The sequence below is a fragment of the Spodoptera frugiperda genome, chromosome 22, assembly GCF_023101765.2.
Source record: "Spodoptera frugiperda isolate SF20-4 chromosome 22, AGI-APGP_CSIRO_Sfru_2.0, whole genome shotgun sequence".
Lineage (NCBI taxonomy): Eukaryota > Metazoa > Arthropoda > Insecta > Lepidoptera > Noctuidae > Spodoptera > Spodoptera frugiperda.
Genome location: NC_064233.1, coordinates 2,024,035 through 2,051,269, shown reverse-complemented (window position 1 = coordinate 2,051,269; position 27,235 = coordinate 2,024,035). Strand labels below are relative to the sequence as shown.

General features: G+C 40.7%; 2 protein-coding genes across 17 annotated transcripts in view; one reads left to right on the top strand and one right to left on the bottom strand.

The window, feature by feature from the left end:
* LOC118279855 (uncharacterized) lies at window positions 1–6,050 on the bottom strand. Its single transcript, XM_035599679.2, has 2 exons — window positions 5,749–6,050; window positions 1–176 (listed from the first exon to the last, which is right to left on the bottom strand). The coding sequence occupies exons 1-2, from the start codon at window positions 5,932–5,934 to the stop codon at window positions 18–20; spliced, it is 345 nt and encodes a 114-aa protein (XP_035455572.2). The 5' UTR covers window positions 5,935–6,050; the 3' UTR covers window positions 1–17.
* Window positions 6,051–9,416: 3,366 nt separating this feature from the next.
* LOC118279832 (uncharacterized) overlaps window positions 9,417–27,235 on the top strand; it is a 36,436-nt gene continuing 18,617 nt past the window's right edge. For 6 of the 16 annotated variants that reach the window (XR_007706728.1, XR_007706726.1, XR_007706727.1 and 3 more), the window contains exons 1-16: window positions 9,419–9,585; window positions 11,156–13,734; window positions 13,901–14,821; window positions 15,639–15,701; window positions 16,335–17,675; window positions 18,157–18,291; window positions 19,245–19,291; window positions 19,374–20,505; window positions 20,997–21,092; window positions 21,303–21,380; window positions 22,143–22,223; window positions 22,789–23,145; window positions 23,650–23,865; window positions 25,425–25,529; window positions 26,198–26,316; window positions 26,731–26,997. Coding sequence is in view for 13 of the 16 variants with exons in the window: in XM_050702476.1 (XP_050558433.1) it covers window positions 9,563–9,585; window positions 11,156–13,734; window positions 13,901–14,821; window positions 15,639–15,701; window positions 16,335–17,675; window positions 18,157–18,291; window positions 19,245–19,291; window positions 19,374–20,505; window positions 20,997–21,092; window positions 21,303–21,380; window positions 22,143–22,223; window positions 22,789–23,145; window positions 23,650–23,865; window positions 25,425–25,529; window positions 26,198–26,316; window positions 26,731–26,997 (7,560 nt within the window). In the remaining 3 variants the exon portion in view is untranslated. Of the gene's footprint in view, window positions 9,586–11,155; window positions 13,735–13,900; window positions 14,822–15,638; window positions 15,702–16,334; window positions 17,676–18,156; window positions 18,292–19,244; window positions 19,292–19,373; window positions 20,506–20,996; window positions 21,093–21,302; window positions 21,381–22,142; window positions 22,224–22,788; window positions 23,146–23,649; window positions 23,866–25,424; window positions 25,530–26,197; window positions 26,317–26,730; window positions 26,998–27,235 lie in introns of all 16 variants that reach the window. The other 10 variants (XM_050702484.1, XM_050702486.1, XM_050702483.1 and 7 more) reach the window with 9 other exon arrangements.

Below are 27,235 nucleotides of genomic sequence, written 5' to 3'. Positions count from 1 at the left end.
TAAATAAAACTTAACATTTAATTATAGAATGAGTCTTGTACATAGATTCCTATATCGTAGGCGAGTCCTCTGCCTCGCTCACTCTTCAGCCGAAGGTTGACGTAGGAGTAGCCGACTCCTCCCGCAGTAATGTTGATGGAGGCCTTACTGTGTAGCGTGTCTAAAGCTTGGATACCCTGGAATAGAGAGAAATAGGTCGTTCATTATTTATTTTCATTTATGTAATTACCTTACTTATTGATTATATTTTTAAATATTTAATTAGAAAAAAAATAAAAAAATTAAAAATATAAAAAGTAGTAGCCCACCAGTAACGGGATAAATCCAAACTACCGGCGGTCAGGGCTCAAGAGAGAGGAATTTCCGGACAATATATCTAATAATTACATTATTAGAGATTTCTTGGTAGAGGGTAGGTCACCTAATATAAAGCCTAATATAGAGCTGCGGACTACCTAGCGGGTTTACCGGGGCTCCGGCTCGAAAAGCAGGAGTAGGAACGGGGTGGTTTTTAATCAGTAAGAGTCTGACACCCCCTCTCGCCTTGCCCAAGGCGGGAGAAGTCATTGGATGATTTTCCCCCTCAAAAAAAAAAACCTATGAGTGATTGGTGTCCTAAAACCATTTTTCGTCAAAACCATTTGTTTGAAAGATAGACCAAATTATAGAATAGACTTCCAAAGTCCAAATTATAGAATAGACTTGCTGTTCATTAGTCTCGCTAAAACTCGAGAACTGCTGGACCGATTTGGCAAAGTTTTGAATTATTTGTGTAGATGCAGGGAAGGTTCAAAAGGTGAGAAAAAGAATGTTGGATGCAATACAAAGTTTGCCGGCCCAGCTAGTTTATAAAATGTATATATCTTTTGTTATAAATTACAATAATGTCTATAAATACATATATAAAGTTGTACCATTTATACTACGAATCTAATTTATCAGTTACGCTCAGGGGCATAGGTTCAATGTCGGGTTAAAGATAATCTTACAATATGTTAAAGTTATATGTACAATTTAAGTGTAACAATGCCTAAATGTTCAAAAATATTCTAGAAAAGAGGGTATGCGACGTCGCCGCGTCTGCGCACGCTGCTCATAATGAAGAGTCCCTCTGTGACTCGAAACTAGTAGAGCTTTTATCCATTAATGTACGGGAGTAAACCGTGATTTTTAGGTAATTTAGTATGTCGCACATAAACACATAAACGCATTTGTAAACGCACCCACGACACAGGAGAAAATCGCAGCGTAGAGCAACGTTTTACAAACAAAAAATATGTACCAAATCGTTTTTGTTCCTCACTCAGACAGACAGACAGACATACAAATATTGTACTATTGACTGTAGTAACGATCATTCATTAAGCATGTGTTTCGGGTTTCCCCCTGACTCACATTCCGTGTCTTTCCTCCTCTTATAAGCGATAGAAATTCGACGAATCACGAATCTTATAGATCTAACACAAATACATAAATAAGTATATAATATATTTATCGTGTGTACTTCCCCGATGGAATAACCAGATCAACGAAATTAAAGACGTTTGTTTTTTACAAGAATAACGTCACCCCTTTTTTCACATTGGAAAATTATCCAGTCTTCTCCCGCCTTGGGCGAGGCGAGAGGGAGTGTCAGACTCTTACTGACTAAACACCACCCCGTTCCTACTTCTGCTTTGAGCCGGAGCCCCGGTATCCGTTACGTTACGTGTAATGTGCTATTTTACGTTGCCGTGGATGCGTTTAGATTCCACCAATCATATTCATTGGTACATGAGCCATTTCACCAGTCATGTTGTGTCATCAAGTCCCATGTAATAGAGGGTGAGCCTATTGCTATATTATTATATCGGGCACGGTTCCAAACTTACCGAGAAAACTTAGAAAAAAAAACTAAATAATGTCTAATACTGCTCGACCGAATCAATCCGAGATCCTTTGTTAAACCCTTAACTTGCGCGCATTCTAACATTGATACAGTCTATTTATTTGGTCTATAGATAGTAGGTACAATACCTTCTGTCAACACAGCTGTATTTATTGAAGGGCCTTCAGTTAAGACTGCTAGTAGGGATTGCAATCCGGTATCATTTTCAATCCGGCCGGATTTTACCGGATTGATGCTAATCCGGCCGGATCCGTCCGGATCCGGCCGGATTTTAAATTTACTTAGAACCTAGTATTTGGTGGTTTTTAGTTTTGATAATAATGTATAAAAAGAAAATAAAATACCTTTTTTTATATTTTTTGGTATTAATTGTAATTTTTGGTACTATTTGTTTAATACAAATTAAAATTTATTTTAATTCAAAAAAAATAGTTTCATAATTTTAAATTATTCAAATTTAAAATTATGAAACTATTTTTAATAATAAAGTAATCAGTCTGACTCTCACTTATTGCTGTACCTATTTATGTAAGTATCTGAAAGTACGAAAAAAAGTAATAATAATACTATTAAACTCTTATTAATAATCTACACAGTTATATAACAAAACAGTCTTTTAAAGGGGTTTGAGTAACTTTGTATGGACTTGTGGCGTCATTTTTTTTTTCAGCGGCCACCAATAATTTTCATGTTACTTTGTTCTGCTGTGTTCATTACACATATATGTTCAATTATTTTTATCCTAAGTTGTATCAAAGCTGAGATATTTGAGTTTGAAGAATATAAAATGTAGTCTCTATAAATACTTCAAATAACGTCCTGTGTGAAAAAAATCTTAGTTATTGTATATTATTAGAAGATTGATATTAGTTATTGGCTTTACTGTTTCTCGACCTCTCGTCTGTCAATGTGACGTTAGTATTGGACCCTAGGAAATAATAAAAACACAGTATTATAACTTGTTGCATTTATTACATGATTTTTAAAAACACATTTACATATTAACTTTGTTCGTCCATTTCGTTCTCAATGTCATGTCGAATAATGGTAACTAAAAATTGTGCCGGCGGAGTCAGATTATTTTGATATCTGCCCCATCCCATGTACCATATAATGGACTTTATATGCGAACAGCAGCCTGTCAAATTATACAATCTACGACGAGTGCCGCCAACACGATTTAAGCTGCGTCGGCAATAGATACAAAATGCACCGTAATTTTTTTTTTTTTGTATGTTGGGTCTGTCAATGAAACGTCCAATGAAATGCCAAGTCGTTATAACTATCCACAAGTCCACGAGAGATTAGAAGCGTAAAAAGTAACACACAACAGTAAGGGACGAGCTGTTACTGTTACTGTTACTAAACACCATCGGCCCATAGATAAAAGACATTGGGGGTCCGTTCGATTCATCTACGTCACTGTATTTGAATTATTTTATTTAGCATTCCTAAAAAAATATGGCAGACACCCAAAAGAGTGCAATAACATTTAATAACTTCTTCGATTTCAATTACCAATATAAAACCAAATATCTCAGTTCCGATATGGTTTAGAGAAATATGGCCATAATAGCTTTTGATCGCTGTATTCTGTTCTTTCATAATATTTAAGTTTCATTACTGGCCGCTCAACTTCAAAACGACGCCAACTTTACCCAAACCCCTTTGTACTTATAAAATCAACAACTTCAGTTCATAATACTAAGAAACAAAACAAGAAGCATTTATTTTTTGCAATGCAAAATTCAAATGAAAATTATTTCTGTGCCCGAAAAAACGATCTAAGAAAACAAATAGTGTTTATTGTACTGTCTCCTAGTCTGCTTCTGATGGCACTACAAATATAACCTGCGGCAGAAATGGCCCTTTCTGCCTCAACACTGGTTGGCCTAATCGCCATCAAGTAACTGTAGATCAGCAAAATGTGTTTTCCTTTTACTCCTTCTACTTCATACGCAGTCATTTCTTTTTTAAGTATTTTCTCTCGGCAATAATGACATGGAATCAGAATCGGAATTGGAATCTATATTTTCGTCTGCTGTTTCTGTCACATTTTCATCGCGTTCGCGTATTTTTTGCTTTACCGGATCCGCCACCGGATCCGGCGCCGACTCACCGGATCCGGTAGATCCAAAAACACGCCGGATCCGCCGGATTACCGGATCCGCCGGACCGGATTGCAATACCTAACTGCTAGCTCAAACTCTAAGCCTTTACTGAAGGTTACATATGTGTTTACGTTTAACGAAATCGAAACGAGAACGCGTTCGGCGCTCTGTACCCTTTTTTTGAGGGAGGAAATCATCCTAGGACTTCTCCCGCCTTGGGCGAGGGAGTGTCAGACTCTTACTGACTAAAAACCACCCCGTTCCTTCTCCTGGTTTGAGCCGGAGCCCCGGTAACCTTTTACGTTGTCCGCAGCTCTGGTTTTAACCTGTCTCCCTACTGTGGAGATTATGGAAAACCTCTCTTATGTAGAGGAGGCTCATAGTCCAGCAGTTGACTGGCACTGGCCGTACATTGATTTACTTAGATACCTACTTAGAAAACTAACAGCTTTGCAATTTTTGATAAAGAATAATGCCATATACATATGACAAAGAGTCAATTAGCTACAGGCTTTCACGATTAGTAATAGAAATTAGAAAAGCATGCTTAATGTTGATAATGAATAACAATAGTCTTACTATCTTACTAATATTATAAATGCGAAAGTTTGTATGTTTGTTTGTTACTCATACACGTCAAAACGGGATCGGGATGAAATTTGGAACAGGGGTAAATTATGGTCTGGAATAACACATAGGTTATACCCCTGAGAACGATGAAGCCGCTGACAGAAGATAGTAATATATAAATCCCACCCAAAACATAAATGTGAAAGGCTGCCAAGTTCGATAGGAATGCTTCGCCTATAAAAGAAGTGAGATCTAAATAAGTACCAAGTTCCATACACAGACCTCATAAGTACCAAGTTATATCATTTTTAACTGAGGTCTGTGTATGGAACTTGGTACTTATTTAGATCTCACTTCTTTTATAGGCGAAGCATTCCTATCGAACTTGGCAGCCTTTCACATTTATGTTTTGGGTGGGATTTCATTTATTTTTGTAAGGTTTATTTTCTTTTTTTCTTATTTTACTTTACTTTGACTAAATACAAACCTTCGTAACGAATTTTAGGTCGGTACGACCATTTGAAGATATAGCAATTTTTTTTGTTTTAGTTCCTTAGGGGTATGAATTTACACCTTCATTATTTTTAAAACCGACTCACACTTGGCCATTTTCAGATTTTTTCCTTTACCTTGACCTAAAGACCTACCTCCATGCCAAATTTCAAGTCAATACGACCATTGGAAGTGGTCTAGGTTTTTGATGAGTGAGTGAGTCAGTCAGTCAGTCAATCAGTCAGTGAGTGTATAGTAAAAATAGCGATTTTCTGACGTCAATATCTCAAGACCTACAATAGGTACATTAATGAAATTTTGTATTTTAGATAAGTAAGTAGATCTCGACAGATACTAGAAATTTCATATGCGTAGATAAAATAGATTTTGAGTTATAGGTGGGTCGAACTTGGCCCGAAATGGTTCGTGTAATATAACCCACGGCCGGTGTGTCGGTTTTTTGCTCGAACTTGGCGGACACACTGCCGTGTGTCTAGATCTTCTAATAAATCCAGTAGCAGCGCGACAATCGCCGCGGCGTGAGTCGCGGAATGCTGCTCATGAATATAAGCCTCTAGCATGGCTTGAAACTAATCGAGTTCCTCGTCAAACAATTACATGAATAAGCCGATAACGTAATAATTAATTTAGTATGTCTCACTAAAGTTATAATAAAACAAATCTTACCTGAATTAGCCGGTTATCCGGTTGTGAATAGAAGAAGTATTTGACCCTCTTGATAAACGGTATAGCATTATATTCCACCCTGGCTTGGTTCGCCAAAATAACTCTATTAGCTATATTTCCTACTATTAAATGGTTTGCGTATACCACTGACAAACAAACTACAAACAAAACTAATAATGACTTCATTTTGATTTAAAGTAATGTTATATTCTTTGAGTAATGTTATAATTTAATGTTATGTTATGTAAGACACGTCTTGCTTGGAGTCCGGCGCGATAGTGACGAGTTCATGAGTTATCAATTTGTTATTAACGTATATAATAGAGATCGGAGCGGTCGTAGTTTAAGTTAGTTATTCGGAAAGTTGTGTGTTGTCCTTATTTTTAAGATAAACGTCGTGTCGTGTGTGTGATGCACGACGACACGTGGGATGTGTCATCAGAATACATATATTTTATTTGTCCCTACCAGAGCCACATTAGCCTAAAGGTAACTGGGCAACTGCCTCATTGGTCGAGTGGTCTCGCAAGTATGACTGCCGGACATGATCTCGGGCTCGATTCCCAGGTCGGACAAAGTATTACTAGGCTTTTTTCAGTCTAGCACGGAGTCTGAAATTGTGTCTAGTATACGGCAATAGATTCACCCCCTATTACATGGGACTTATAACACAAATGGTGATAAGTGGGTGTACATTGTATAGCGGCATTACGTGCCGTAATGTGCATTTCTAGGGGATAAAAAGTGAGGTTGCATAATTGTAAAACCCCGCAAAAGAAAAGAAGATAAAACGGTTATCACAAGAAAATCCATTAAAATAATAATACTGCAACATACTACGTACCAACATACAATAGCATTAATACAACTAACACTACATTTGAAAATTAACTTTAGAAGGCGGACATATCGTGCAATTTAGTTTATCAATGGATAAGACTCAAATTCCCAACCCTAAAATTGTAACGTACTTGTAACGCCTTTGATGTTTCGGGTGTCCATGGGCGGCGGCGATTGATTACCATCAGGTGACCCGTCTGCTCGTTTACCGACTTATTCCATAAAAAAAACTTTGATTCGTTTTATCTAAGTACCTATTGTTATCTTATATTTATGACAAAATAGAAAAATACGTGTCTAATATTGGCCTGCGGACGACGAGCAAGGGTAGCTCGGGGCCCGACCAGAGCCAGGCCTGTGCGTGCGGCGCCCAGGGCGGGAGAAGTCACTGGATGACTTTCCCCCTCAAAAAAAAAGCGCATAGGTAATCTGGGTCCTTTTACTTTTCTCTGCTCGATCAAACTAATGTTCAAAGTAGTGTTAATCCCACCCAAAACATAAATGTGAAAGGCTGCCAAGTTCGATAATATTGGAATGCTTCGCCTATAAAAGAAGTGAGATCTAAATAAGTACCAAGTTCCATACACAGACCTCAGTTAAAAATGATATAACTTAGCAAGTTTTATTAGAAAATTATATACTTGACTCATTGCGTTTAGTAGGTTTATAACAAAGTGTGTGAAAACTTGTACATAGAAAGTAAAACAAACTTGGCAAGTATAATTTTCTATTAAAACTTGCCAAGTTATATCATTTTTAACTGAGGTCTGTGTATGGAACTTGGTACTTATTTAGATCTCACTTCTTTTATAGGCGAAGCATTCCAATATTATCGAACTTGGCAGCCTTTCACATTTATGTTTTGGGTGGGATTTCATTTATTTTTGTAAGGTTTATTTTCTTTTTTTCTTATTTTACTTTACTTTGACTAAATACAAACCTTCGTAACGAATTTTAGGTCGGTACGACCATTGGAAGATATAGATAATTTTTTTGTTTCAATTCCTTAGGGGTATGAATTTACACCTTCATTATTTTTAAAACCGACTCACACTTGGCCATTTTCAGATTTTTTCCTTTACCTTGACCTAAAGACCTACCTCCATGCCAAATTTCAAGTCAATACGACCATTGGAAGTGGTCTAGGTTTTTGATGAGTGAGTGAGTGAGTGAGTGAGTCAGTCAGTCAGTGAGTGTATAGTAAAAATAGCGATTTTCTGACGTCAATATCTCAAGACCTACAATAGGTACATTAATGAAATTTTGTATTTTAGATAAGTAAATAGATCTCCACAGATACTAGAAATTTCATATGCGTAGATAAAATAGATTTTGAGTTATAGGTGGGTCGAACTTGGCCCGAAATGGTTCGTGTAATATAACCCACGGCCGGTGTGTCGGTTTTTTTGCTCGAACTTGGCGGACACACTGCCGTGTGTCTAGATACGATATGACGTTTTGTTATGTATGTTCTAATCAATTCCAGTTAAAAGTTCAGAAGTCAATCGGTTAGTTCAATATTTCTGTGTAGCATGAGTCATCTCATTGTGTCATGGAGTACTCGGTACTATTCTAAATGTAATCGCTTGGAATTTAATGTAAACAAGATTACTATGATTAAAGGTTACAAACTAAATATATTTTTTCATTAGATCATCAACCGATTATGACAGTTCACTGCTGCATTACGGATCTCCTCTACATAAAAGTGTTTGCCAAAATCTTCATGCTTAGTAGAAGGTTTTTTTGAGGGGGGAAAACCATCCAATGACTTCTTCCCGCGAGGCGAGAGGGAGTGTCAGACTCTTACTGACTAAAAACCACCCCGTTCCTACTCCTGCTTTTCGAGCCGGAGCCCCGGTAAACCCGCTAGGTAGTCCGCAGCTCCGGATCAGGCATCAGCCCTATTGGGCCCCATCTGTGGTGGTCTGATGGCTCTTTGAGGCGCGCGCGGAACGCGACGCGCCGCACGCACGGGTCTGGTTCTGTTCAGGCTACAAGCAAGGGATGCTGACCATCCGCAGACCCGCACTTACGGTGGCCGGAGATCGTCGCGCGATCCCCGACGCCCGGAGTGTCTCGCAGTGAGGAGGAGTTGGTTCCCTCACACACCCTGATGCTTGTAGAAGGTTGGAGATCGCAGTTTATAAGGATTAAGTTTACTGTTTTGTCTGTGTCAAACGCGTAGTCCCTTAGTTGACTCACATGAAGAGTTAGGCCTTTAGGGTGCTTTTCTACCAGAGATGTGCTATGCTACGTTGCTGTGGATGCGTTTGACTTCCACCAATCATATTCATTGGTTCACATAGCATTGTACTGGTGGAAATGGACTCAGCTAAGCTATGTTTTTTAAATGGAAAGATGCTTGCTATAGATACGGGCTATGAATGTGTGATTGCATACTCAACTTCGCGGCGGCGCATCTTCATAGCACATGTCGCACAGCTACATAGCTTAGTATCAGTGGAAACGGTCACATAGTTTCATAGCTTAGATACCATCTTTGTAACATAGCTACACAGCACATCTCTGGTGGAAAAGCACACTAAACGAAGAATCCACATCTAACATCAACAGCAATAGGCTTCTGCTAAATCTTCTGGAGCCTTCTCGAGAAAAAAAGAGGCTTCGTCAAATGACACGTCACGGACATCAGACCTTACATACCTACATTCGTATTAGATAATTAAAACAAAATCAACGTCTATTACTTAGTAAAACTATTTGCTGATTCCAAACTATAGATTTTAACGTAGAAGAACGAGCAAGAAACTCCAGTCGACCTCCGTGGGGACGCCACAGACAAAACGTTTAAGAAAACCAAATTCTTTGAAATGACATCTGGAGATGACAGAAAGAAAAACAAGAGCATATCGTAGTGCGATCGTGGTGTAATAATTTTAAGTTTTTATTTGATTGTTCATCGACATATACATGGTATCATGCAAGGAGCGAATTGTATAATTAGTAGCCAATGTTATTTATCAATTTTTTATGGTAAGTCCGGACTTCTGTATTTTTTCCATCTCATAATCTTAGGCCTTTTGGTCCAACCGTTTCTCATATTCCACCTAGCGTAATATTAATTGTATCTAGACTAGTTTTATCCGGGTTTTCCTAGGCAATTTTTTCAGCTACGGTCTTTTCAAAATTTTGACAGTTACTTGGATAGACCATTTCAAAAATGGACCTCTTCGATTCCCCAATGACATGTCAAAGTTTGATTTTGAAAAGAAACTATGACCTCTGAGGGTGTCTCTTGAAATTTAGCAAGAGTGCCGGCTGCTGGTGATGCGTCACGGGTTCGATTCCCGTACAGAGCTAGTCCTTGTGTCATCCATGAATTGTTGCTCCTCGTCTGAGTGTGATGTAGACGCACCAGTGACACATAAGAAATGAAGATTCTTGCCTATGTCACAGCTGGGCTAACAATAGTATATAGTTCTACGTTTTTAAATATACTTTAAACAAAAGGTATTTTTAAATACAAACAATACCATATAGAGAAACTTCTTATGATTTAACTTTGAGAAAATTTTAACACTCTTTACAAACACGGCATTATAACAGCCGCGCCGCATGTCCGTAACATTCCTAGACAACCTACAACATTACAGCTCTTCTGTGGTCAAGGAACATGGAGCTGTTCACACAGAATTTAATACTTGATTAATTTCATTATTTATTTTGTTTGAAAATTAATATTTTTTAATTTTCAGTTTTCGTTGAAATATTTAGTTGTATTATGCTTCTGTGGACGAGTACTACTTGTAGTTTCATTTAAATCATATGAGTGATCTCTATACTGTATAACCTTCTTATATTACCTGTATTCATACATTTTCTTATAATCAAACACGTTGCATTCAGCAACTCATAATAATTGAGGAAACATGTACAACCTTGAGAACCTGCCTGTACCTTATAAAATTATTGTTAGATTTATTTATAACATAATATTTACAACTAAACTATAGAACACTGACTGCTTCGTTGGTCTAGTGGTCGCAAGTGTGACTGCTACGTCGGGCAAACTACTGCTGCGCTCTCTCTCCTATAATACCTATCACTCAGAAAAATATTGGCTGGTGATAAAAAAATCAGGTTGTAGATATATAGCTGAATAATTTGTTTGTCTGGCTACAAAACATTACGCATCAATCAATTTAGGAACCGAGCAGAGAGTGTAGCCGCGCGGGAGTAGCTAGTATATTTTTTTATATTTGTCAATAAATAAAATATATCAACATAATTCCAAGTGTTTTATTACCGAAGGTGACGTAAAAAATTAACATAATATTGTACTTTAGTACAGAAATTAATAATATTAATGAAAGTAATTAATGAAAGCGACCTTTTGGCTAATCGAATTCTGCTAGGCTATTCTGTAATTGTCAATCCGAAACATTCCAAGTAAGCTCCATCGCATTCTCGCCCGTCATGATATGGCGGACTATAAAGCTCACTTCGAATGTTTCGGATTGAAAATTACAGAATAACCTAGCAGGACTCGATGAGCCATAAATCTAACCTAACCTAACCTAACAGAACCAATCTTCTGTTTCAGTTTATTATATCTGATGGTGCATGTTGACAGCCACACTATATCTAAAAGTATTGATAACGACGAAAGAGTAGATGAAATATTTGACTCTATCACCGACTTAGAGCGCACGAGAGGACCCAAGCTGAAGAGGGACAGGTTACAACAGAAGTATAGAGACTACAAGGATGAATTCGTGAGGCCCGAGTATGTCTTCCAGGATACCAAGCTCTACTCCAACACAGACAGGACCACCCAGAAACTGAGCCCGAAACCTTCCCCCGAACACTCGAAACACCACAAGTCACCGAAACGAAGAGTTGGTAGTTTCTGGAGGAAATTCAGAGGCAAAGATAAAAAACTCAAACATGAAAACATATCAAGGAGTAGGAGAATACCGAAGAATCGAGATTTAGCACCAAAGTACACCGCCACTACCACGTACCTCTCCAGCCAGGTCAAGAATAAAAGGAAAAATAAAGATACATCGGCCCCACGCCCACCAGACGGCAAATATGTCAAGAGGGACCTCGATACTGCTATCACAGAAAATGTGCCTTCCACAACCGCCGAGTCTATCCCGACCACTGAGCCTCTATCCACCAATGAGCCTCTATCGACCAATGATCCTTACTCGACTCGCACCAACTGCAAGCTACGAATCGGCATCACGCCCCAATTCGACAACATGCAGAAAAATAAATTCAGAATAAAAACTGTAGAACCTTACAAGATGACGGAGAGAGTCCTGGGCTCATCGGTCGAGACGTCGGTCACATCGGAGGCATCGGTGTCTACGGGGGTATCGCAAACAACGGAGGTATTAGGAGAGACGTCGCAGGCAGTTACCTCCGACAGCGGTTCTTTAGATACTATATCTACGCAGCTGGCGCATCTAAAAGAAAAATATGGATTGACTAAAGCCACTGCTTCGTACACTCTATCAGTGTCAAAATTCGGATCAGATACGACGACTCGAAAAAGTACGACGGCTACTGAGGTAGATTTTGGTGGCACGGCACAAATAGAGGAGTTACTAAATGATATCAAACATAAAGCCATGGCGAGGATTAGTCAAGAGAGCCCCATGGTGACCGACATTATCACCAACACTGTTACTGAGGCGACGTTTGAAGCTGACCCCATCCTCTCGCACACTACGCCCGGTTATCACAGGGACGCTACCGTGTCAGCCAATGATATGTCCCATCACAAAGCTAAGAGGACCGTATCGTCTGAGGATGAAAATATATATCAAAATGGCCCAAGTACAGATCCTCACTACATAGCTGCTCGGTCGATCAAGGAAGATACAATAACCATGGCCCACAATGTCGAAGATATGTTACAGAGGGAACTGAAGAACATTTACAATAAAGTCAAACATAAGGTGTCCAGCGATTTCCGCAAAGAAATTAACAAAGCTAAATGCACGATTAAAGAGGGTCTTAATAAAATAAGTAGCTGCGGTAAATGTAACAATGGTACCACCACGAAGTCAACAGTAAGGATGACTACTCTTACAACGAAGCCGAAACTGAGTCCAAGCCGCAAAACTGCTGTTACTGAGAAGGAAAAGGCTACCTCCAGACATGCAAGAGACACACCGACACTTAGGGCTACTGAGAAGTCGGAACTAGACTTCGCTAGGACTACTTATGATGACTATGTGATGCTGACTCTATACGAAGAGATGCTGGCAAAAACTCACGAAGAAAACGTTAGGAAAATGCTTGCGACCTCCAACGTGACACCTGCCAAGAAGAGGAGACATCATATCAAGTTGTCGAAGAGAAATCCTGAGACACTCTCTAATTTCAATCTCAGGGAAGTGGTTGAGAAATTGTACGATGATGGCGGTAACATGCCCGAGTATGATTATATTGAGCCGTCAGCGAACGTGAATACGTCGATGCATCCTCCTGATATGCCAGATTTAGATAATGGGTCCCTAGAGCCCGTGGTGGTACCAGAGGGAATTATGGCGGAACCAGAGCAGCACATTCACAATTCAGGCACCTCGTCAACTATCCCTGGTACTGAGCAAGACCTGTCCGACACCAGCTTGGAAGGCTTGAGCAACAAGATATCGTACAACGACTTTGTGAACGGTTACCGACACTACTTGAAATTCCAAAAAGAGCAAAATAATCAGAACTTCTCCAATTTAGTGAAGTACCAAGCTCACAGGCACCATAGTGTCGATGATATCGGTAAGTTTATTCTCAACAAGATTCCTCCGCTGCCCTCTTTGAGAGGAAGAAGATTTTTAGATGAGACTGACATGGACTACCAAGAGATTACCACCAAAAGCGACGATTCCTGGTTCAAGAAGCACTTTTACCTCTTCATCGACAATGGTCCACCGAAGAAGTTCCACACTGCTCAGACTGTAGAACTGAAATCTGCTGCAACTGAATCGTCGAAGGCATATATGACGAATCCTATGCCTCGGCATGAACAGAACGACCAAGTCTACATCAAAATAGGTGCGGATGAAACCGCTAAAACCACTATGGATACGGCATCGATGAGTTTAGAAGATCTCGCGAAGATTTTGGATTCACTCAAGAGCAAGCAAACTATAAGCCCTTATTTCAAAGGTACGAATATTTTTTATGATTTTTTTGGCTTATTGTCACTTTGGTTGAGCAGTTGGATGTGCGGCTGTCGACTCAAATTGGCTTACTTAAATAGATAATGGCATATAATCGCAGTCTAGAAGTATGCTTATTATTTTAATCATTAACATTATTTTTTTCGTTCTAGGTTTGAAGACCCATAGCAGGCCTTATATGGCGACAACGCCCAATAGCACCGCCACAGAAGATGCAATTCTGCAAATCAGAATGTTGCCACAAAATTTCATGGGAAAGCTTTTCGGAGGGAAGCGAAGACAGGCCTATCCAGCAAACAACTGGACGGATTTAGACGATTGGTCACCTGTAGAAGATGTGTACACAGAGAACCCATTGAATAGATTGAAGAGAACAGCTAAAGGTAGCGTCACTATAATGGATGATTTTATGAACAAAGACTTAGAAGAAAAGCCAACTACAGTATCGAAGGAAGAAATTGCTGAACCAGCCATTAAAACGAAAGAAACGAACAAATATGGCTACGTGGACATCGACCTAGTGCCGCGACAAACGGCAGTTGTCAAACTACGGGAAAACCCGAAGAAGAGCAGATTCAAAAACTTCTTTAAAAAGTTCCATTTCAAGAGGAATAAAACAAAGACCAAACATGAGAAGCGGTCCTGCTACTACGGGGATGATGCCTACAGCTATGGACACAGGCATTCAAGATTCAACCCTATAAAGAAGCTGAAGGATATGTTTCGCGTGAAACCTGAGACTGGTAAAGAAGAGCCTTCAGGTGGAGGGTATGCTTTACCCCCAAATATGCCAGATTACGACATGGTGACGTCACACATAGACACGTTCAAACCAGTGAAGTATGACAAGCCGATGTCGATTGATGAGATGCAAAGGCAGATTCCGAACATCAGTGATATTGATGCCTTGGTCACGAAGCCGACGACGTCGAACAATTTGTACCATTATCGGCTGGACGAGAGTGACCGCGCCCTGCTGTCCAATGATCCTGCCTTGCAATCACCGATGCCTTCGTTGCCTGATCACAAGGAGTACACTCCACAGGCTCCACAAGTGACACCACAAATATTGGGTATGTTTCTTGCTTGATATCTTCTTTTAATAGTTATGTCCATCTTAAATGTTTGAGAACCGAAGCTGCGGACTGCCTAGCGAGTTTACCGGGTTCCCAGCTTGAAAAGCAACAGTAGGAACGGGGTGGTTTTTAGTCAGTAAGAGTATTTGAATGATTATCCCCCTTAAAAAATATGTTTGAGAAAGAATCTATTTGTATGAGTTGGTTCTGTCTAAATATTTTGTGAAACAACCGTTTCTTTTATCTTTAGTTGTATTCCAAAGAATCTTAAAGCGCATATACCCAAATTTGTTTGGCGCTCCCGCCACCCTATGTAAAGCTTTTTTTTTTTTGAGGGGGAAAATCATCCAATGACTTTTCTCGCCTTGGGCGAGGCGAGAGGGAGTGTCAGACTCTTACTGACTAAAAACCACCCCGTTCCCACTCCTGCTTTTCGAGCCGGAGCCCCGGTAAACCCACTAGGTAGTCCGCAGCTCCGGATCAGGCATCAGCCCTACTCCACCCCATCTGTGGTGGTCTGATGGCTCTTTGAGGCGCGCGCGAAACGCGACGCGCCGCATGCACGGGTCTGGTTCTATTCGGGCGGTGAGCTACCCTTGCTCGCCGTCCGCAGACCCGCACTTACGGTGGCCGGAGATCGTCTCACGACCCTATGCAAAGCTAGGGCACTTGTCTTGGGACGGGCCCCTGTAACATGGTGGCCTAGGCCTTAGGCAGTTGCCTACCTTGCCCTAGGAATAATCCGGCTCTGCCTGTGCTAAGATCTATAATATGTTATTAATATAATCTTTAAAAAATTGTATTCGTTTGGTAGACGCACCAACTGGTGACTGGCGTGAGGTAGCTGTTGCAATCTCCGGTGAAACTGTGAAAGCAGGTAAATATTTAAACTAGATCTAACTCAAGCAATTTGGAAATATCAGTGAAACGTATGTATAAGTTATTATCAATTCTGTATAGCGCACTCTTCCTTGTGACTGTGCGACTATATGGGATAGTTGGACCAGCTATAGAGCAATAATATCACCTAATCCTATTGCTTTATATTTGACAACTCCATGCTGTCACTGAGCATTTCCAAAATCCCAAATACACACAAGACGTTCATACTACCAAAACGTTTAAAGTTTTAAAGCTCATTAGAGCTACCCGGGGCAAGACCTGCACCCCCTCGCCTCGAACCACGCGCTGCCCGCAAAGGTTTAAATCGAGGACGACTCGTTGGCAATGCGCAGCTTTCCTCTTTAGCTTCATTGTCAGCCTTTCTTTCGAACAGTCGGACGAAACATAAATCGGTGGTCGAATCTTTTTTTTCAAAATGAATAATAAATAAAATATATCGAAGAAGCTCTACCGCGCGACGTCTGCTCATTGACCACGAATCGTCCACCTGTGGACCACCTATCGATAACGCGTCGACGCCAACCGACGACGCGGTACTGATCAGGTACCGGGTGGCTCTAATAAGCTATCTATCTTATCTTTACAAACACAAAAAATCTGTTCACAGCTCCAAAGGATCCAGCAGCATTAACACCAGCACCAGCATATAAAACCACAACGACAGCCACCACGAAGTCTACCACATCTACCCAAGCCACGACCACCATCAGCCCGTCGGAGAACAAGGGCAACATTCCCTTCAATAAAGTCTCTAAGACCCTGAAAACGACCCTACAGCCGAAGCAACCGCCAAACAATGTGATGACTGTTAACTTGAAGACGTTGAAGCCACTCAAAACGAAAGCCACCAAAGTCCCACCAGTGTCAAGAGTCACCAAACGCAGTACCACAACCAGCACTACCACTACCACCACAACCCCAATTCCCACGACACAATCCACTGAATTCTTCAAGGCCGAACCCCCCGCTCAACTCTTCAGGACCAATCCTTCGGACCTATACGAAACTGACTCCACAGACCTGGTCGACACAGATGCCACGCCACTCATGACGCTAGACGACATGAACCTCATACTACGGAACATTCAGCACAAACTTCAAAAGGTCACGTCCACGGAGTATCCGAAATTATCAACGAGTTTCTTCAAACGAGGTACTATGGCTGGCAAGAAACACCATGCCGTTACAATATTGACTCCTAAACCCCCAAGGGAGATTGAGGAACTAACGATCAAGACCAAATTGACAAGAATCGCGAAGTTCCCGATATCGAAGCGGCAATACAAAGTGAATAGCATGGACGAATTTCCAGTAGAAGATGGAAGCGAATACCCCGATATCAATGATGACCAGCTAAAGGAATACCCACGTGACTTAAGAAATAGGAATTCAGTGACTGATAATAAGATTCCTGGAAAATCCAACCAATTTTATTCTTCTACGCTCAAAGACAAGGCGAACAAGAAGTACACTGACTTCTTCAATGACCTGGTGATGTGGCACAACGATATACTGAACCTGGACAGAGTACCAAGCCCAGTGTGGAATGATATCTTGCAGAATGTCCAGTCGAACCCTGTAGACAGTTTCACGACTCCAAACATGAGCGAGATCATGAGGGAATTAAAGGAAATGAACGAGTATTTGGCTGAAGCAGACTTAGCTTCGATTGAGCCATCTTCAAATAATTCACAGAAAATGGAGCCGTATTTACACATGGCGTTTACTGACTTGAGGAAGAGTCCTGGTTTGAATAGGCAGAGTGTGATAAGGAGCGTGGCCATGGATGATAACACGATAGTAACGAGCAAAGATTTCCTGATCAAAGGTGAGGCCAAGTACTACCAGTATAATAAGCCTGTCCTAGTTGGAAAGAGGAAAAAGTCGAGTGATTTTATCAAGAAACTGAACAGACTGAACGCTTATGATGATGAAAAACTGATCAAAGGTATGGTAAAGATTCATTGTCATTGTAGAATTAGAGTAGCTCTCATTTAGTAGTAGATGAGGGGGGAAACCTTCAAAAGGCGCCTAGCTTTCTGGGGATAAAAGACTGTGGAGTGTAGGATTTTTACTTCACTAAAACCACCTTGGTTGGTATCAAAACCGATAAAGGGCACCAAGTCCTCTTATTAGACCTGTTTCGGAGCCCCTATGGTGCAACTCCTGTTATAGCACACTCCTTGGGATAAAAACCAGGACCTATCAAAGATTTTTTTCTATTCAGTATGTTACTAAGTGAATTTTCTTCTAATCTTCTTACAGAGTGAATTTCTCTTCTAAGCGACTTGACCTGACGTTGACTACTGAACATAGCACTCTCTTCTAGCATCTCACTGTACTAATCTTCAGATCTTAAAAATTCACTAGTTAGTTGCTACATAATGCAAGAACTATGTCTATCTACATTTCTAGTATTTCAATTTTAGGTAGCCCCGACCTGTTAGATCCTTCTTCCTCGTTCTACGAGACGAAGGAGCCTGCGATCCTGGTCGATACCACTCTTATGGCATACGACGATGACGCTGATACCATAACCAAAGGGTTAGAAGTCAAGAAACTGTGTAAGTATACTAAACATAATGTTCACATGTAAACAGCAGCTCATGTAGTGTAGATGGCCAGTCAACAAGCATGTAGCGTAGACTGTCCAGGCGACGTACTATCTACATGTTCACATGTAGTCATTTAAATTGTCCAGTCAACAAGCATGTAGCGTAGACTGTCCAGGCGACACACGAACTTAAGTACAGTCATGAGCTAATGTTCACATGTAAACAGCAGCTCATGTAGTGCAGAGATTGTCCAGTCAACAAGCATGTAGCGTAGACTGTCCAGGCGACACTTGTACTTAGGTATCGTCATGAGCTAATGTTCACATGTAAACAGCAGCTCATGTAGTGCAGAAGTCCAGTCAACAAGCATGTAGCGTAGACTGTCCAGGCGACACACGTACTTAGGTATCGTCATGAGCTAATGTTCACAAAGCAGCTCATGTAGTGCAGAGATTGTCCAGACAACAAGCATGTAGCGTAGACTGTCCAGGCGACACACGTACTTAGGTATCGTCATGAGCTAATGTTCACATGTAAACAGCAGCTCATGTAGTGCAGAAATTGTCCAGTCAACAAGGATGTAGCGTAGACTGTCCAGGCGACACACGTACTTAGGTATCGTCATGAGCTAATGTTCACATGTAAACAGCAGCTCATGTAGTGCAGAGATTGTCCAGTCAACAAGCATGTAGCGTAGACTGTCCAGGCGACACACGTACTTAGGTATCGTCATGAGCTAATGTTCACATGTAAACAGCAGCTCATGTAGTGCAGAGGTTGTCCAGTCAACAAGCATGTAGCGTAGACTGTCCAGGCGACACACGTACTTAGGTATCGTCATGAGCTAATGTTCAAATGTAAACAGCAGCTCATGTAGTGCAGAGGTTGTCCAGTCGATAACTTTGTAACTTGCAAGAATTGTTTCCTTTTCTTGGTAAAGATTATTGACTTGTTATTTACAGCTAGAGATTCACAGAAAGCCAGCAAGACTCCTAAGAAGCTAAGTAAGGTAAGTTTAAGTTTTAGTAATTTATATTATTTACTATTATACTAATAAACGTATACAATGAACAATGAATTCAATTTTATAGTTGACACCATTTTTGAAGACCAACAAACCACCAATGCAGTACTTTACGACACCGCTACCGATGAAACCGAACGAATTCAACAAGTTTCTGAAAGAACATATGATGGACGTGGAGACTGTTACCTCGCCGACCCTGGAGCTACCGACCTTCAACGATAACTGGGCCACTAGAGCACACAAACGGCCCACTTCTCCACACAGCACAAACATGAAGCCTCGCGTCTCAGTAACTAAGGCAAGTGTTCGGAAACTAGCGAAAATAGACAGCTTGAAGAAGATGAACAGTGAGCTGTTGAAATCTATCAACTACACCAACCAGCTCATGGTGAAAGCTAAACCTTCCCCGCGGCCACAGGTGAACAGTAAGAAGCAGTCCTTCGATGATGATTCAATTGACGATTTTGACCGACACAAGAGGTACAGTGAGATTAGCAAAGTGCCACGAGTCGCGTCAGAGAAACCAGATAAAGCGGTTCCAGAAGACAATAATTACTATAACTTGATAAAGAAGAAAATGAAAGAACGACTCTTCGAGAAGAAAGGCACGCAAGCAGAACATGCGTCGCATCACGACACAGTGACTGTTGGTCCTCAGAACAAAGAAGTAGAAATCACTATAATCAACTTTGATGATATTGAAAAGCTGACTACTGCGCAGACTTATGAAACTTATGCGTTACCTTCGTATAAGAAGGAGGATAATGTGATGACCATGCCTCCATACACAGGATTAACTGAGAAACCAGAAACTACAGTGGCTTCACCGCCTACAACGCCTGAGATCGCCCCAAAATTTGACTTTGCAGTGAAAGATGAGATGCACAATGGTTTGCTCTACAAAGACATATTTAGGGAGCGTGATAAGACAACTACGACATCAACAGAGTTTTCTACACAGGAGAGTAAGAGTACGACTGAATATGTGGATCCGTCGATGAATGAGACTCCGTCCACGGCTAAGATAAGATACCCGTTTGAGAAGATACCACAGCTGTACCCGAATATTCTGGGGAAGATGCCTCATGTGAAGAACTTCAATGCTGCTCCGAAGCGGGTTCAGATCAGTAGCCACCACTATAAGTACGATATCTTCTACGATGACAACAGGAAGATTGTGAAGTCTGGGTTTGACTGTAAGTATCAACACTCACAGTTTTGAGACTGATTTATTATTATACATATATATGGTGACTGATAATTACCATATAATGTTCACTAATTATAATTAGGGAACGATATTTAAACACGTGATTGTACTCATGATTAGAAATAACTTTTCCAAAGAAACTTTTTTTGTATACTCATTAGTTTTATTTTTATTACAATAACAAAACAACCAAATTTCGCGCGCCCGCGTGTTTTCGTATGTTCAGCTGTTAACAGCGAGGCGCCCGCACCCGCGTTATAGAAAGACTAGGTCCTATACTACATAAATGTTGCCAATTGTCCACATTTTAATGTGCCATTTTCTGAGCGCTTATAACCTATCTTCCCTCTTATTACTTATAGGCAGGGTATTTTTTTCTATGTCACAGTGCACAATCACATTATGGCATCTCCTCTTTGTACTTGCTTCATGGTAAGTACTATGACTTATTAATTTATTTTTCATGTTCTTTCCCAGTTCGCACGAAATCGCCTTTCGAAGCCATATCAGTAGGAGACAAGAGATCACAGCTACGAGACAACATGGTCGTGCTCCGTCACCCATCTGTTCCTGGTGAGTAGCTACTTCTGCGCGGTTTCACCTGCTCTGCTTGGTTCCTATTGGTCATAGCGTGATGTTGTATAGCATATAGCCTTCCTCAATAAATGCACTATTCAACACAAAGAGAATTATTAAAATCTTTATATATTTCACATATCTATAGGCAAGTCATCATCCCTATTGTTACTTTGTCAGATCCTCTAAATGTTTTTTTGTTCTTAGTTCGAGGAAAGCAAGGCTCCGCGCTTGGCTTAGGAAAGAGATCTCAACTGAGAGACAACTACCTCAGGTCGTCTGATAGTGAGTGTAATATTTAGCTTAATTACTTCTTTGAAATTTGCAATTAAAGATTATTTTCTTAAACATTGCCTCTTGCTTTTCCAATCAGAAAATGGTAAATGACTTACGCTTGAATAATGAAATGCTACTCAATTATAAGTTGTACTTAAATATCGTGCTATCTCTGTCATTTTATAAAGATTTGATAGGGACAGAACTAGTTTTGAGAGCGTCTTAAAATTGAGTAGCGTTTGAATATTCGGACATTAATGGTGTGTCCACATTTCTGTCATAATTTCGTTTGTGCTTTATATCCAATCCAATCCAATGATGTACCACACATAGCTATTGAAAGGTGAGACCAGAGGGCCTACTCCGGTTCTCGAATCCGAAGTTTCGTTTAATTTTCGGCCATAGGTTTTATTGATTTGAAATTACTTAAAATAACGTTTTATTTTTAATTTACATTAAAAACCTATTTATTTATCTGCATTTCATTCGTTCATTTTTGTTCACAAAGCTTCGCAATAAATGGAATTGTAGTTAGAAATTTGCGAAGTTTCGGACGAAACTTCGTTTTTCGTTGAATTAGAGTAGACCCCCAGGATTTGCATCCTTCTTTCAGCCGTTTTGACGTGTTTGAGTAACAAATATACACACAAACTTTAATATGATAATGATATTAGCCAAATACGGACGCACCATTCTATTTTCTGATATTGTTTTAATATAGTCTTGTCACCAAATTGTTGAAACTGTCACGAATAAGTAACTCGTGTAAAGTTTTTAGAAAAGGCGATACCAAGATTGAAGTAATCCGGAAATTCGACCGAACCGCCAGGAGGAGCAGGCACATGAGGAGGGGTGAGTTCAGTTTGACACTTATTTTAATATGATATGATAATAGCACAACACAACTCATCGCAACGCAACACAACACAACACAACATAACATAACCAGGCACAGCGCAACACAGCAAAGCATAACAGAACACAACCAGGCACAGCTCAACACAGCACAGCATATCAGAACACAACACAACACAACACAGCACAACACAACACAGCATAATACAACACAACAAGACACGATACAACACACTCAGCTCGTCAGATCGTTGTCATCAGCATAAAAACGTCCAATGCTGTAAAAAAAGCTCCCGCTTAGCTCCCTTGGGTAATCACATCGAACGACAATTCGCACTCGTATCCAATAGCTCCCCAAATCAGTTCAAAACAACTGGGCAATAAACACAATATACAACATAGACAGATCACAGCAAATTATTATACCAGCTTAGCTTAGTTCAGCAGCAGTAACGAAACATGATCCTGCACAACACAGAATAACACAAGACAACACAAAACAGCACAAGCACAAGACACCACAGCACAACACAGCACAGCATAACAACATAAGCTTAAACAGTTTCAGACACAGAAGCCCCACACAAGCACAGACTGTTCACGTGGCGCGGCTGCAAGCCCAAGCCTGGTGGGGGGCTGTCAGCTCCGGGAGAGAATCCAGACGACCACATCACTCAGAAGGAGGCACGGTCCTCTCTGGAGTCCAAGGAACCCAGCACCGTTGTGGCCACCGTAGAGCCCAATACCGTTGTGGCCACAGTGGAGCCCAATACCGTGGTAGCCACTGTGGAGCCCAATACCGTTGTTGCCACCGTGGAGCCCAACACCGCCGCCATCACCGTGGATCCTGACATCACCATACTCCGTGAAATCTCCACGCAACGTGATGTCGCCATCATGGCTGCTGTAACAGGTTCAGGTTAGAGAGAACTGCTTTTTTTTTAAATCTTCAAAAGACGCCTAGATTTTTGGGGATAAATGATAATAATGATGATAATGAGTGTGGGATTTTGATCTCACTAAAACCACCCTGGTGGCCACCCTAAATACCTGTAAGAGGCACCGAGTCCTCTTAGTAGATCTGCTCCGGAGCCCCCACGTTGTAACGCCTGTTACGGCACATTCTTAAGGAGACGTGCGTCTCCCATGAGCCTCGCTATGCTAGTTGCACGGCAGCACGTGACCACTGTACTATCGTCTTCCCTGAGGTCCCTGGGTGAGCGCGAGAGAGAGAGAGAGAGAGAGTGATAACGAGAAAGAGATAGAGATAACGAGAGAGAGAGAGAGAGAGAGAGAAGGAGATTATGAATCTGTCCTTAAAACATTACAAACAATTAACCTTCACAGCCAAGACAATTTCCCTAAATTCTCTTGCACAATCACACTATACTGTGCTTCCAAAACCATACATTCTGATCTCCAGGTCGCCCAAGATCTGCCAGCGTCTCATTGTCACCGAGCCCGTCGGCATCAGCGTCAGTGTCGGCCCTCACAGCATCGGTGTCTTCCACGGAGGGCACCCCACAGCGTGGCTCCCTGGTCTACGACCTCAAGCACCTTCGCCGAACCTCGCCCGCGCCAGACAAGGAGAGAACCAAGGACAAAGACAGACATAGGAGACTGTTCAAGATTTCTGCACGTAAGTAGATTATTATGTATCTTTAGTATAGTACAGAAAATGAACAGACGGATCACCTGATGGTAAGCAATCGGCGCTACCTGTGGACTTCTACAACACCAGAGTACGGTATAACGGTAAAACTGGGTGAATAGAAATCGAGGGGTGATTAGATGCAGGAATGGGGTGAATAGATAGGACATTTTGCCAACATTTTATTCACCCCGTTCCTGTATCTATTCACCCCTCGATTTCTATTCATCCCGTTTTACGGTACTGTGAGGTTGTGATATTATCCTGGTCAAGGGTAAGCGTACACAGACCCGCATCGTACGCATCGGACGGATCGCATCAAACGGATTAATTTTTCAGACTGCGTCCACTGTATCGACAGCGATCGGATTGCCGACGCGAGTATCAGCAATCGGATTGCCGATACCACTTTCACTCGGATTTTGAAATTGAAATCGGCATTCGGTATGGTATCATATCGGTACGCATTGCCGATGATGCGATCCTCACGGTGCGGATCAGTGGACGCTGTTGTATGAGTTTTGTAAGACAAACTAAAATCCGTTGCGTGCGATACCTCCGATGCGGGTTCGTGGACGCTTAACTACAAACTACCGTGGAGCTAAAAGAGCGGCTAATATTGTCGGAGAAGGCATCATCATATTTTGTCGTATAGAAAACGTCGTATTTAATCTGGCTAGATTAGATACGGCTGATGCCCAATAAAAGCTAAAGGAACCTGATTCCTTTAGCAAGAGAGGACTACCTTTTATGGAGGACAGACAATGTGCTAATTAGCTTCATATACCAATATAATATTGACATACAGATTCTGGATAAGACTCGATTAAAACTTATAGAGGGTTTTCCATTTTGCTTCACGAAATGGTTCTAGAAAGATCCTAGTAGTTCAATCAGCTTAGCTGTTACAACTTTACTGATTTATGACTTGATCTTCAGAAAATATTCTGTTAGGCCTAAAGCTATGTTAGCCGCGTGTCCTTGAGGGTACAGGGCAGAGTGACACGCTCCGCGCGCGTCTCAAATAGCCATCAGACCACCATAGATGGGGTCTAATAGGGCTGATGCCCAATGCAAAGCCAAGGAAGATTTAATAGGTTGACGAAGCAGGAGTAGGAAAAGGGTGGTGTTTAGTCAGTAAGAGCCTGACATTACCCGTAAAAAGCCTCTAGTTACGGAACCACTCTCAAAATATTAAAAATGTCTGTCTGTAGGTCAGTCCTCTAATTTCGCTATTTGCTCGTTACAAAGTGTAGATTCCTATGGAGAAGAACGAGCAAGAAACTCCATAGGTTACTCTTTTTCAATCAGATTCACAATACAATTCTTGGTTACATTGTTTCGATTGCTTCAACTATGTAATACTAATTTATCCACAATGAAGTTATTATACCTATAACTTCATGGTCGAAATTGGCCTGAATGGCTTCGAGAAAAGGATGGTACGGCCGTGCCGCTTTTTTGCTCGACAGTCAAAAGTTGTCGTTAGGAAAAGACCAGGGGAAAGAAAGAACATTTGATCTCACTTTGGTATTTATTGTTTTCAGTATTACATGACAAATTCAAGAGTCTTGTGAAAAACTTGACGACAGCTAAGCGTGCCAACGCTACGATTTCGTCAACAAAGCACACGACAAAAGCTGATTCGAAAAGTAAGTCAGAACTTACTTATCTTCAGGTCTTTTCCTATAGGTAGCTAGCTAGTTGATAGGATATGGAAATTAAACATGTGGAAATTAATTAGTATGTTAGTTACATGATAATAAAATAATATTAGTTACGTGTTTTTTTATTTTGTCATCATATTAGATCAAACGGGGTTAGGTTTAGGAGCAGTCATAAAATGTAGTAAATTGTAACGTCTCATGATATTTCAAGTTAATCGTATCCTTGAAAGTATTTAATTTTGTAAGAACAGAATGAATACGAGTCTAATGTTTTAATTTAATCTATTAGAAGGAAATTCAAATAAAATGTAGGAAACTACTGTATTTAACTGTAGGCCAGTCTTACCCAGCTGCTGTGTGTCAATATTGTACTTGTAGCGACTGACATCTGTCCTCCACTACCTACCCATTAGTGATGACATAATTTCTGCCCGTGAGCATTCGACTTTCAAGTCTTCAGTGAATGCCTAGTGGTTTACCGGGGCTCTGGCTCGAAAAGCAGAAGTAGAAACGGGGTGGTTTTTAGACAATAAAAGTATGACACTCCCTCTCGCTTTACCAGGGCGGGATTTTGCCTCTAAGTCATCAATGAAAAGTCCACAACAATAGAGTTTTCCGTAATTATATTTATTGATTGTTATTTACAATTGCAGGTGATTCAACCCAAACCACGCAACAGCAAAGAGCAAAGAAGAAAGAAAAGGAAGACGAAAGAGAAGATTTGAAGGCTGAAGGGATTAGCTTTACATGCGGGCCAAAAGAAAACACAGAGGTAGATCACTCTATTTCTATGAAAGTAGAAGCTAGTCATTCTAAAAATAAAGACAAGCCTAAAAATAAGTCCAAATCAAAATCAAAATCAAAGGAAGATTCTAAAAAAACAAATACACACCATAAGCCTGAAAAACCGAAGAATTTCCTGAAGATAGTTCTACCCTGAGGATAGAGATATAGATGCTACTCTCCTCTCGCGGGATCATGGCACTCCGAAAGATTCAGGTGACTCCCTTCCTTTGCCAATGATCGGAATTAGGTGAGCTCCTTTATACCATTTTATACCATGAACCGAAACCTTTTCCTACCTCCATTTGCAACTCATCAATCTGTATCCAAAAATGAACCTTAGTGTTAGGTAAACGTAAAGTTGATTGTCGAACAGCTCACTAATTCCGATCATTGTTGATAGCAGAAGGAGGATCCGAAGTGTGGGAAGAAAACTGATTCACCGTCCGTGTCGACCACTATTAACACGAAAACGACGACCACCACAACGATACAACACAAGATTAATGCTAAGCCGGGTTGCGAGGTAGAGTCTGAGACGACGACCGAGCCGGAGAAGCCACCACACTATAAGTGCTTGAATCACAAGGGCCATGTGGTCCACGACCTACCCAACGAACCCATTTACATAGAGCCTGACACCTACAACGACCAGGTGAGGCCAACAAAGGTATTTTTGACAATTTCCCTTATTTATTGTATTATCTTTTCATGTCAAACAAGTCTTGTTTTGTTTTTGTAGTTGCTGAATCTGATCCCAGCGCTGTTCTAATATCGGTTCGACATGGACAGACACTACTTGCGATGAATTTGTTACTGTTATATGGTCAATTACACCCGTCATTATCAGTTAGGTATAACCCTTGTAACTGTTGTAAAATTAACGGTATCAATGATAGTTAATGTTT

Bases quoted from the DNA above. Each gene is read 5' to 3' on its own strand.
- LOC118279855 (XM_035599679.2), bottom strand. From the start codon at position 5,934: ATGAAGTCATTATTAGTTTTGTTTGTAGTTTGTTTGTCAGTGGTATAC. The intron at 177-5,748 runs GTAAGATTTGTT...TCTCTATTCCAG, and splicing joins CGGATAACCGGCTAATTCAG to GGTATCCAAGCTTTAGACAC.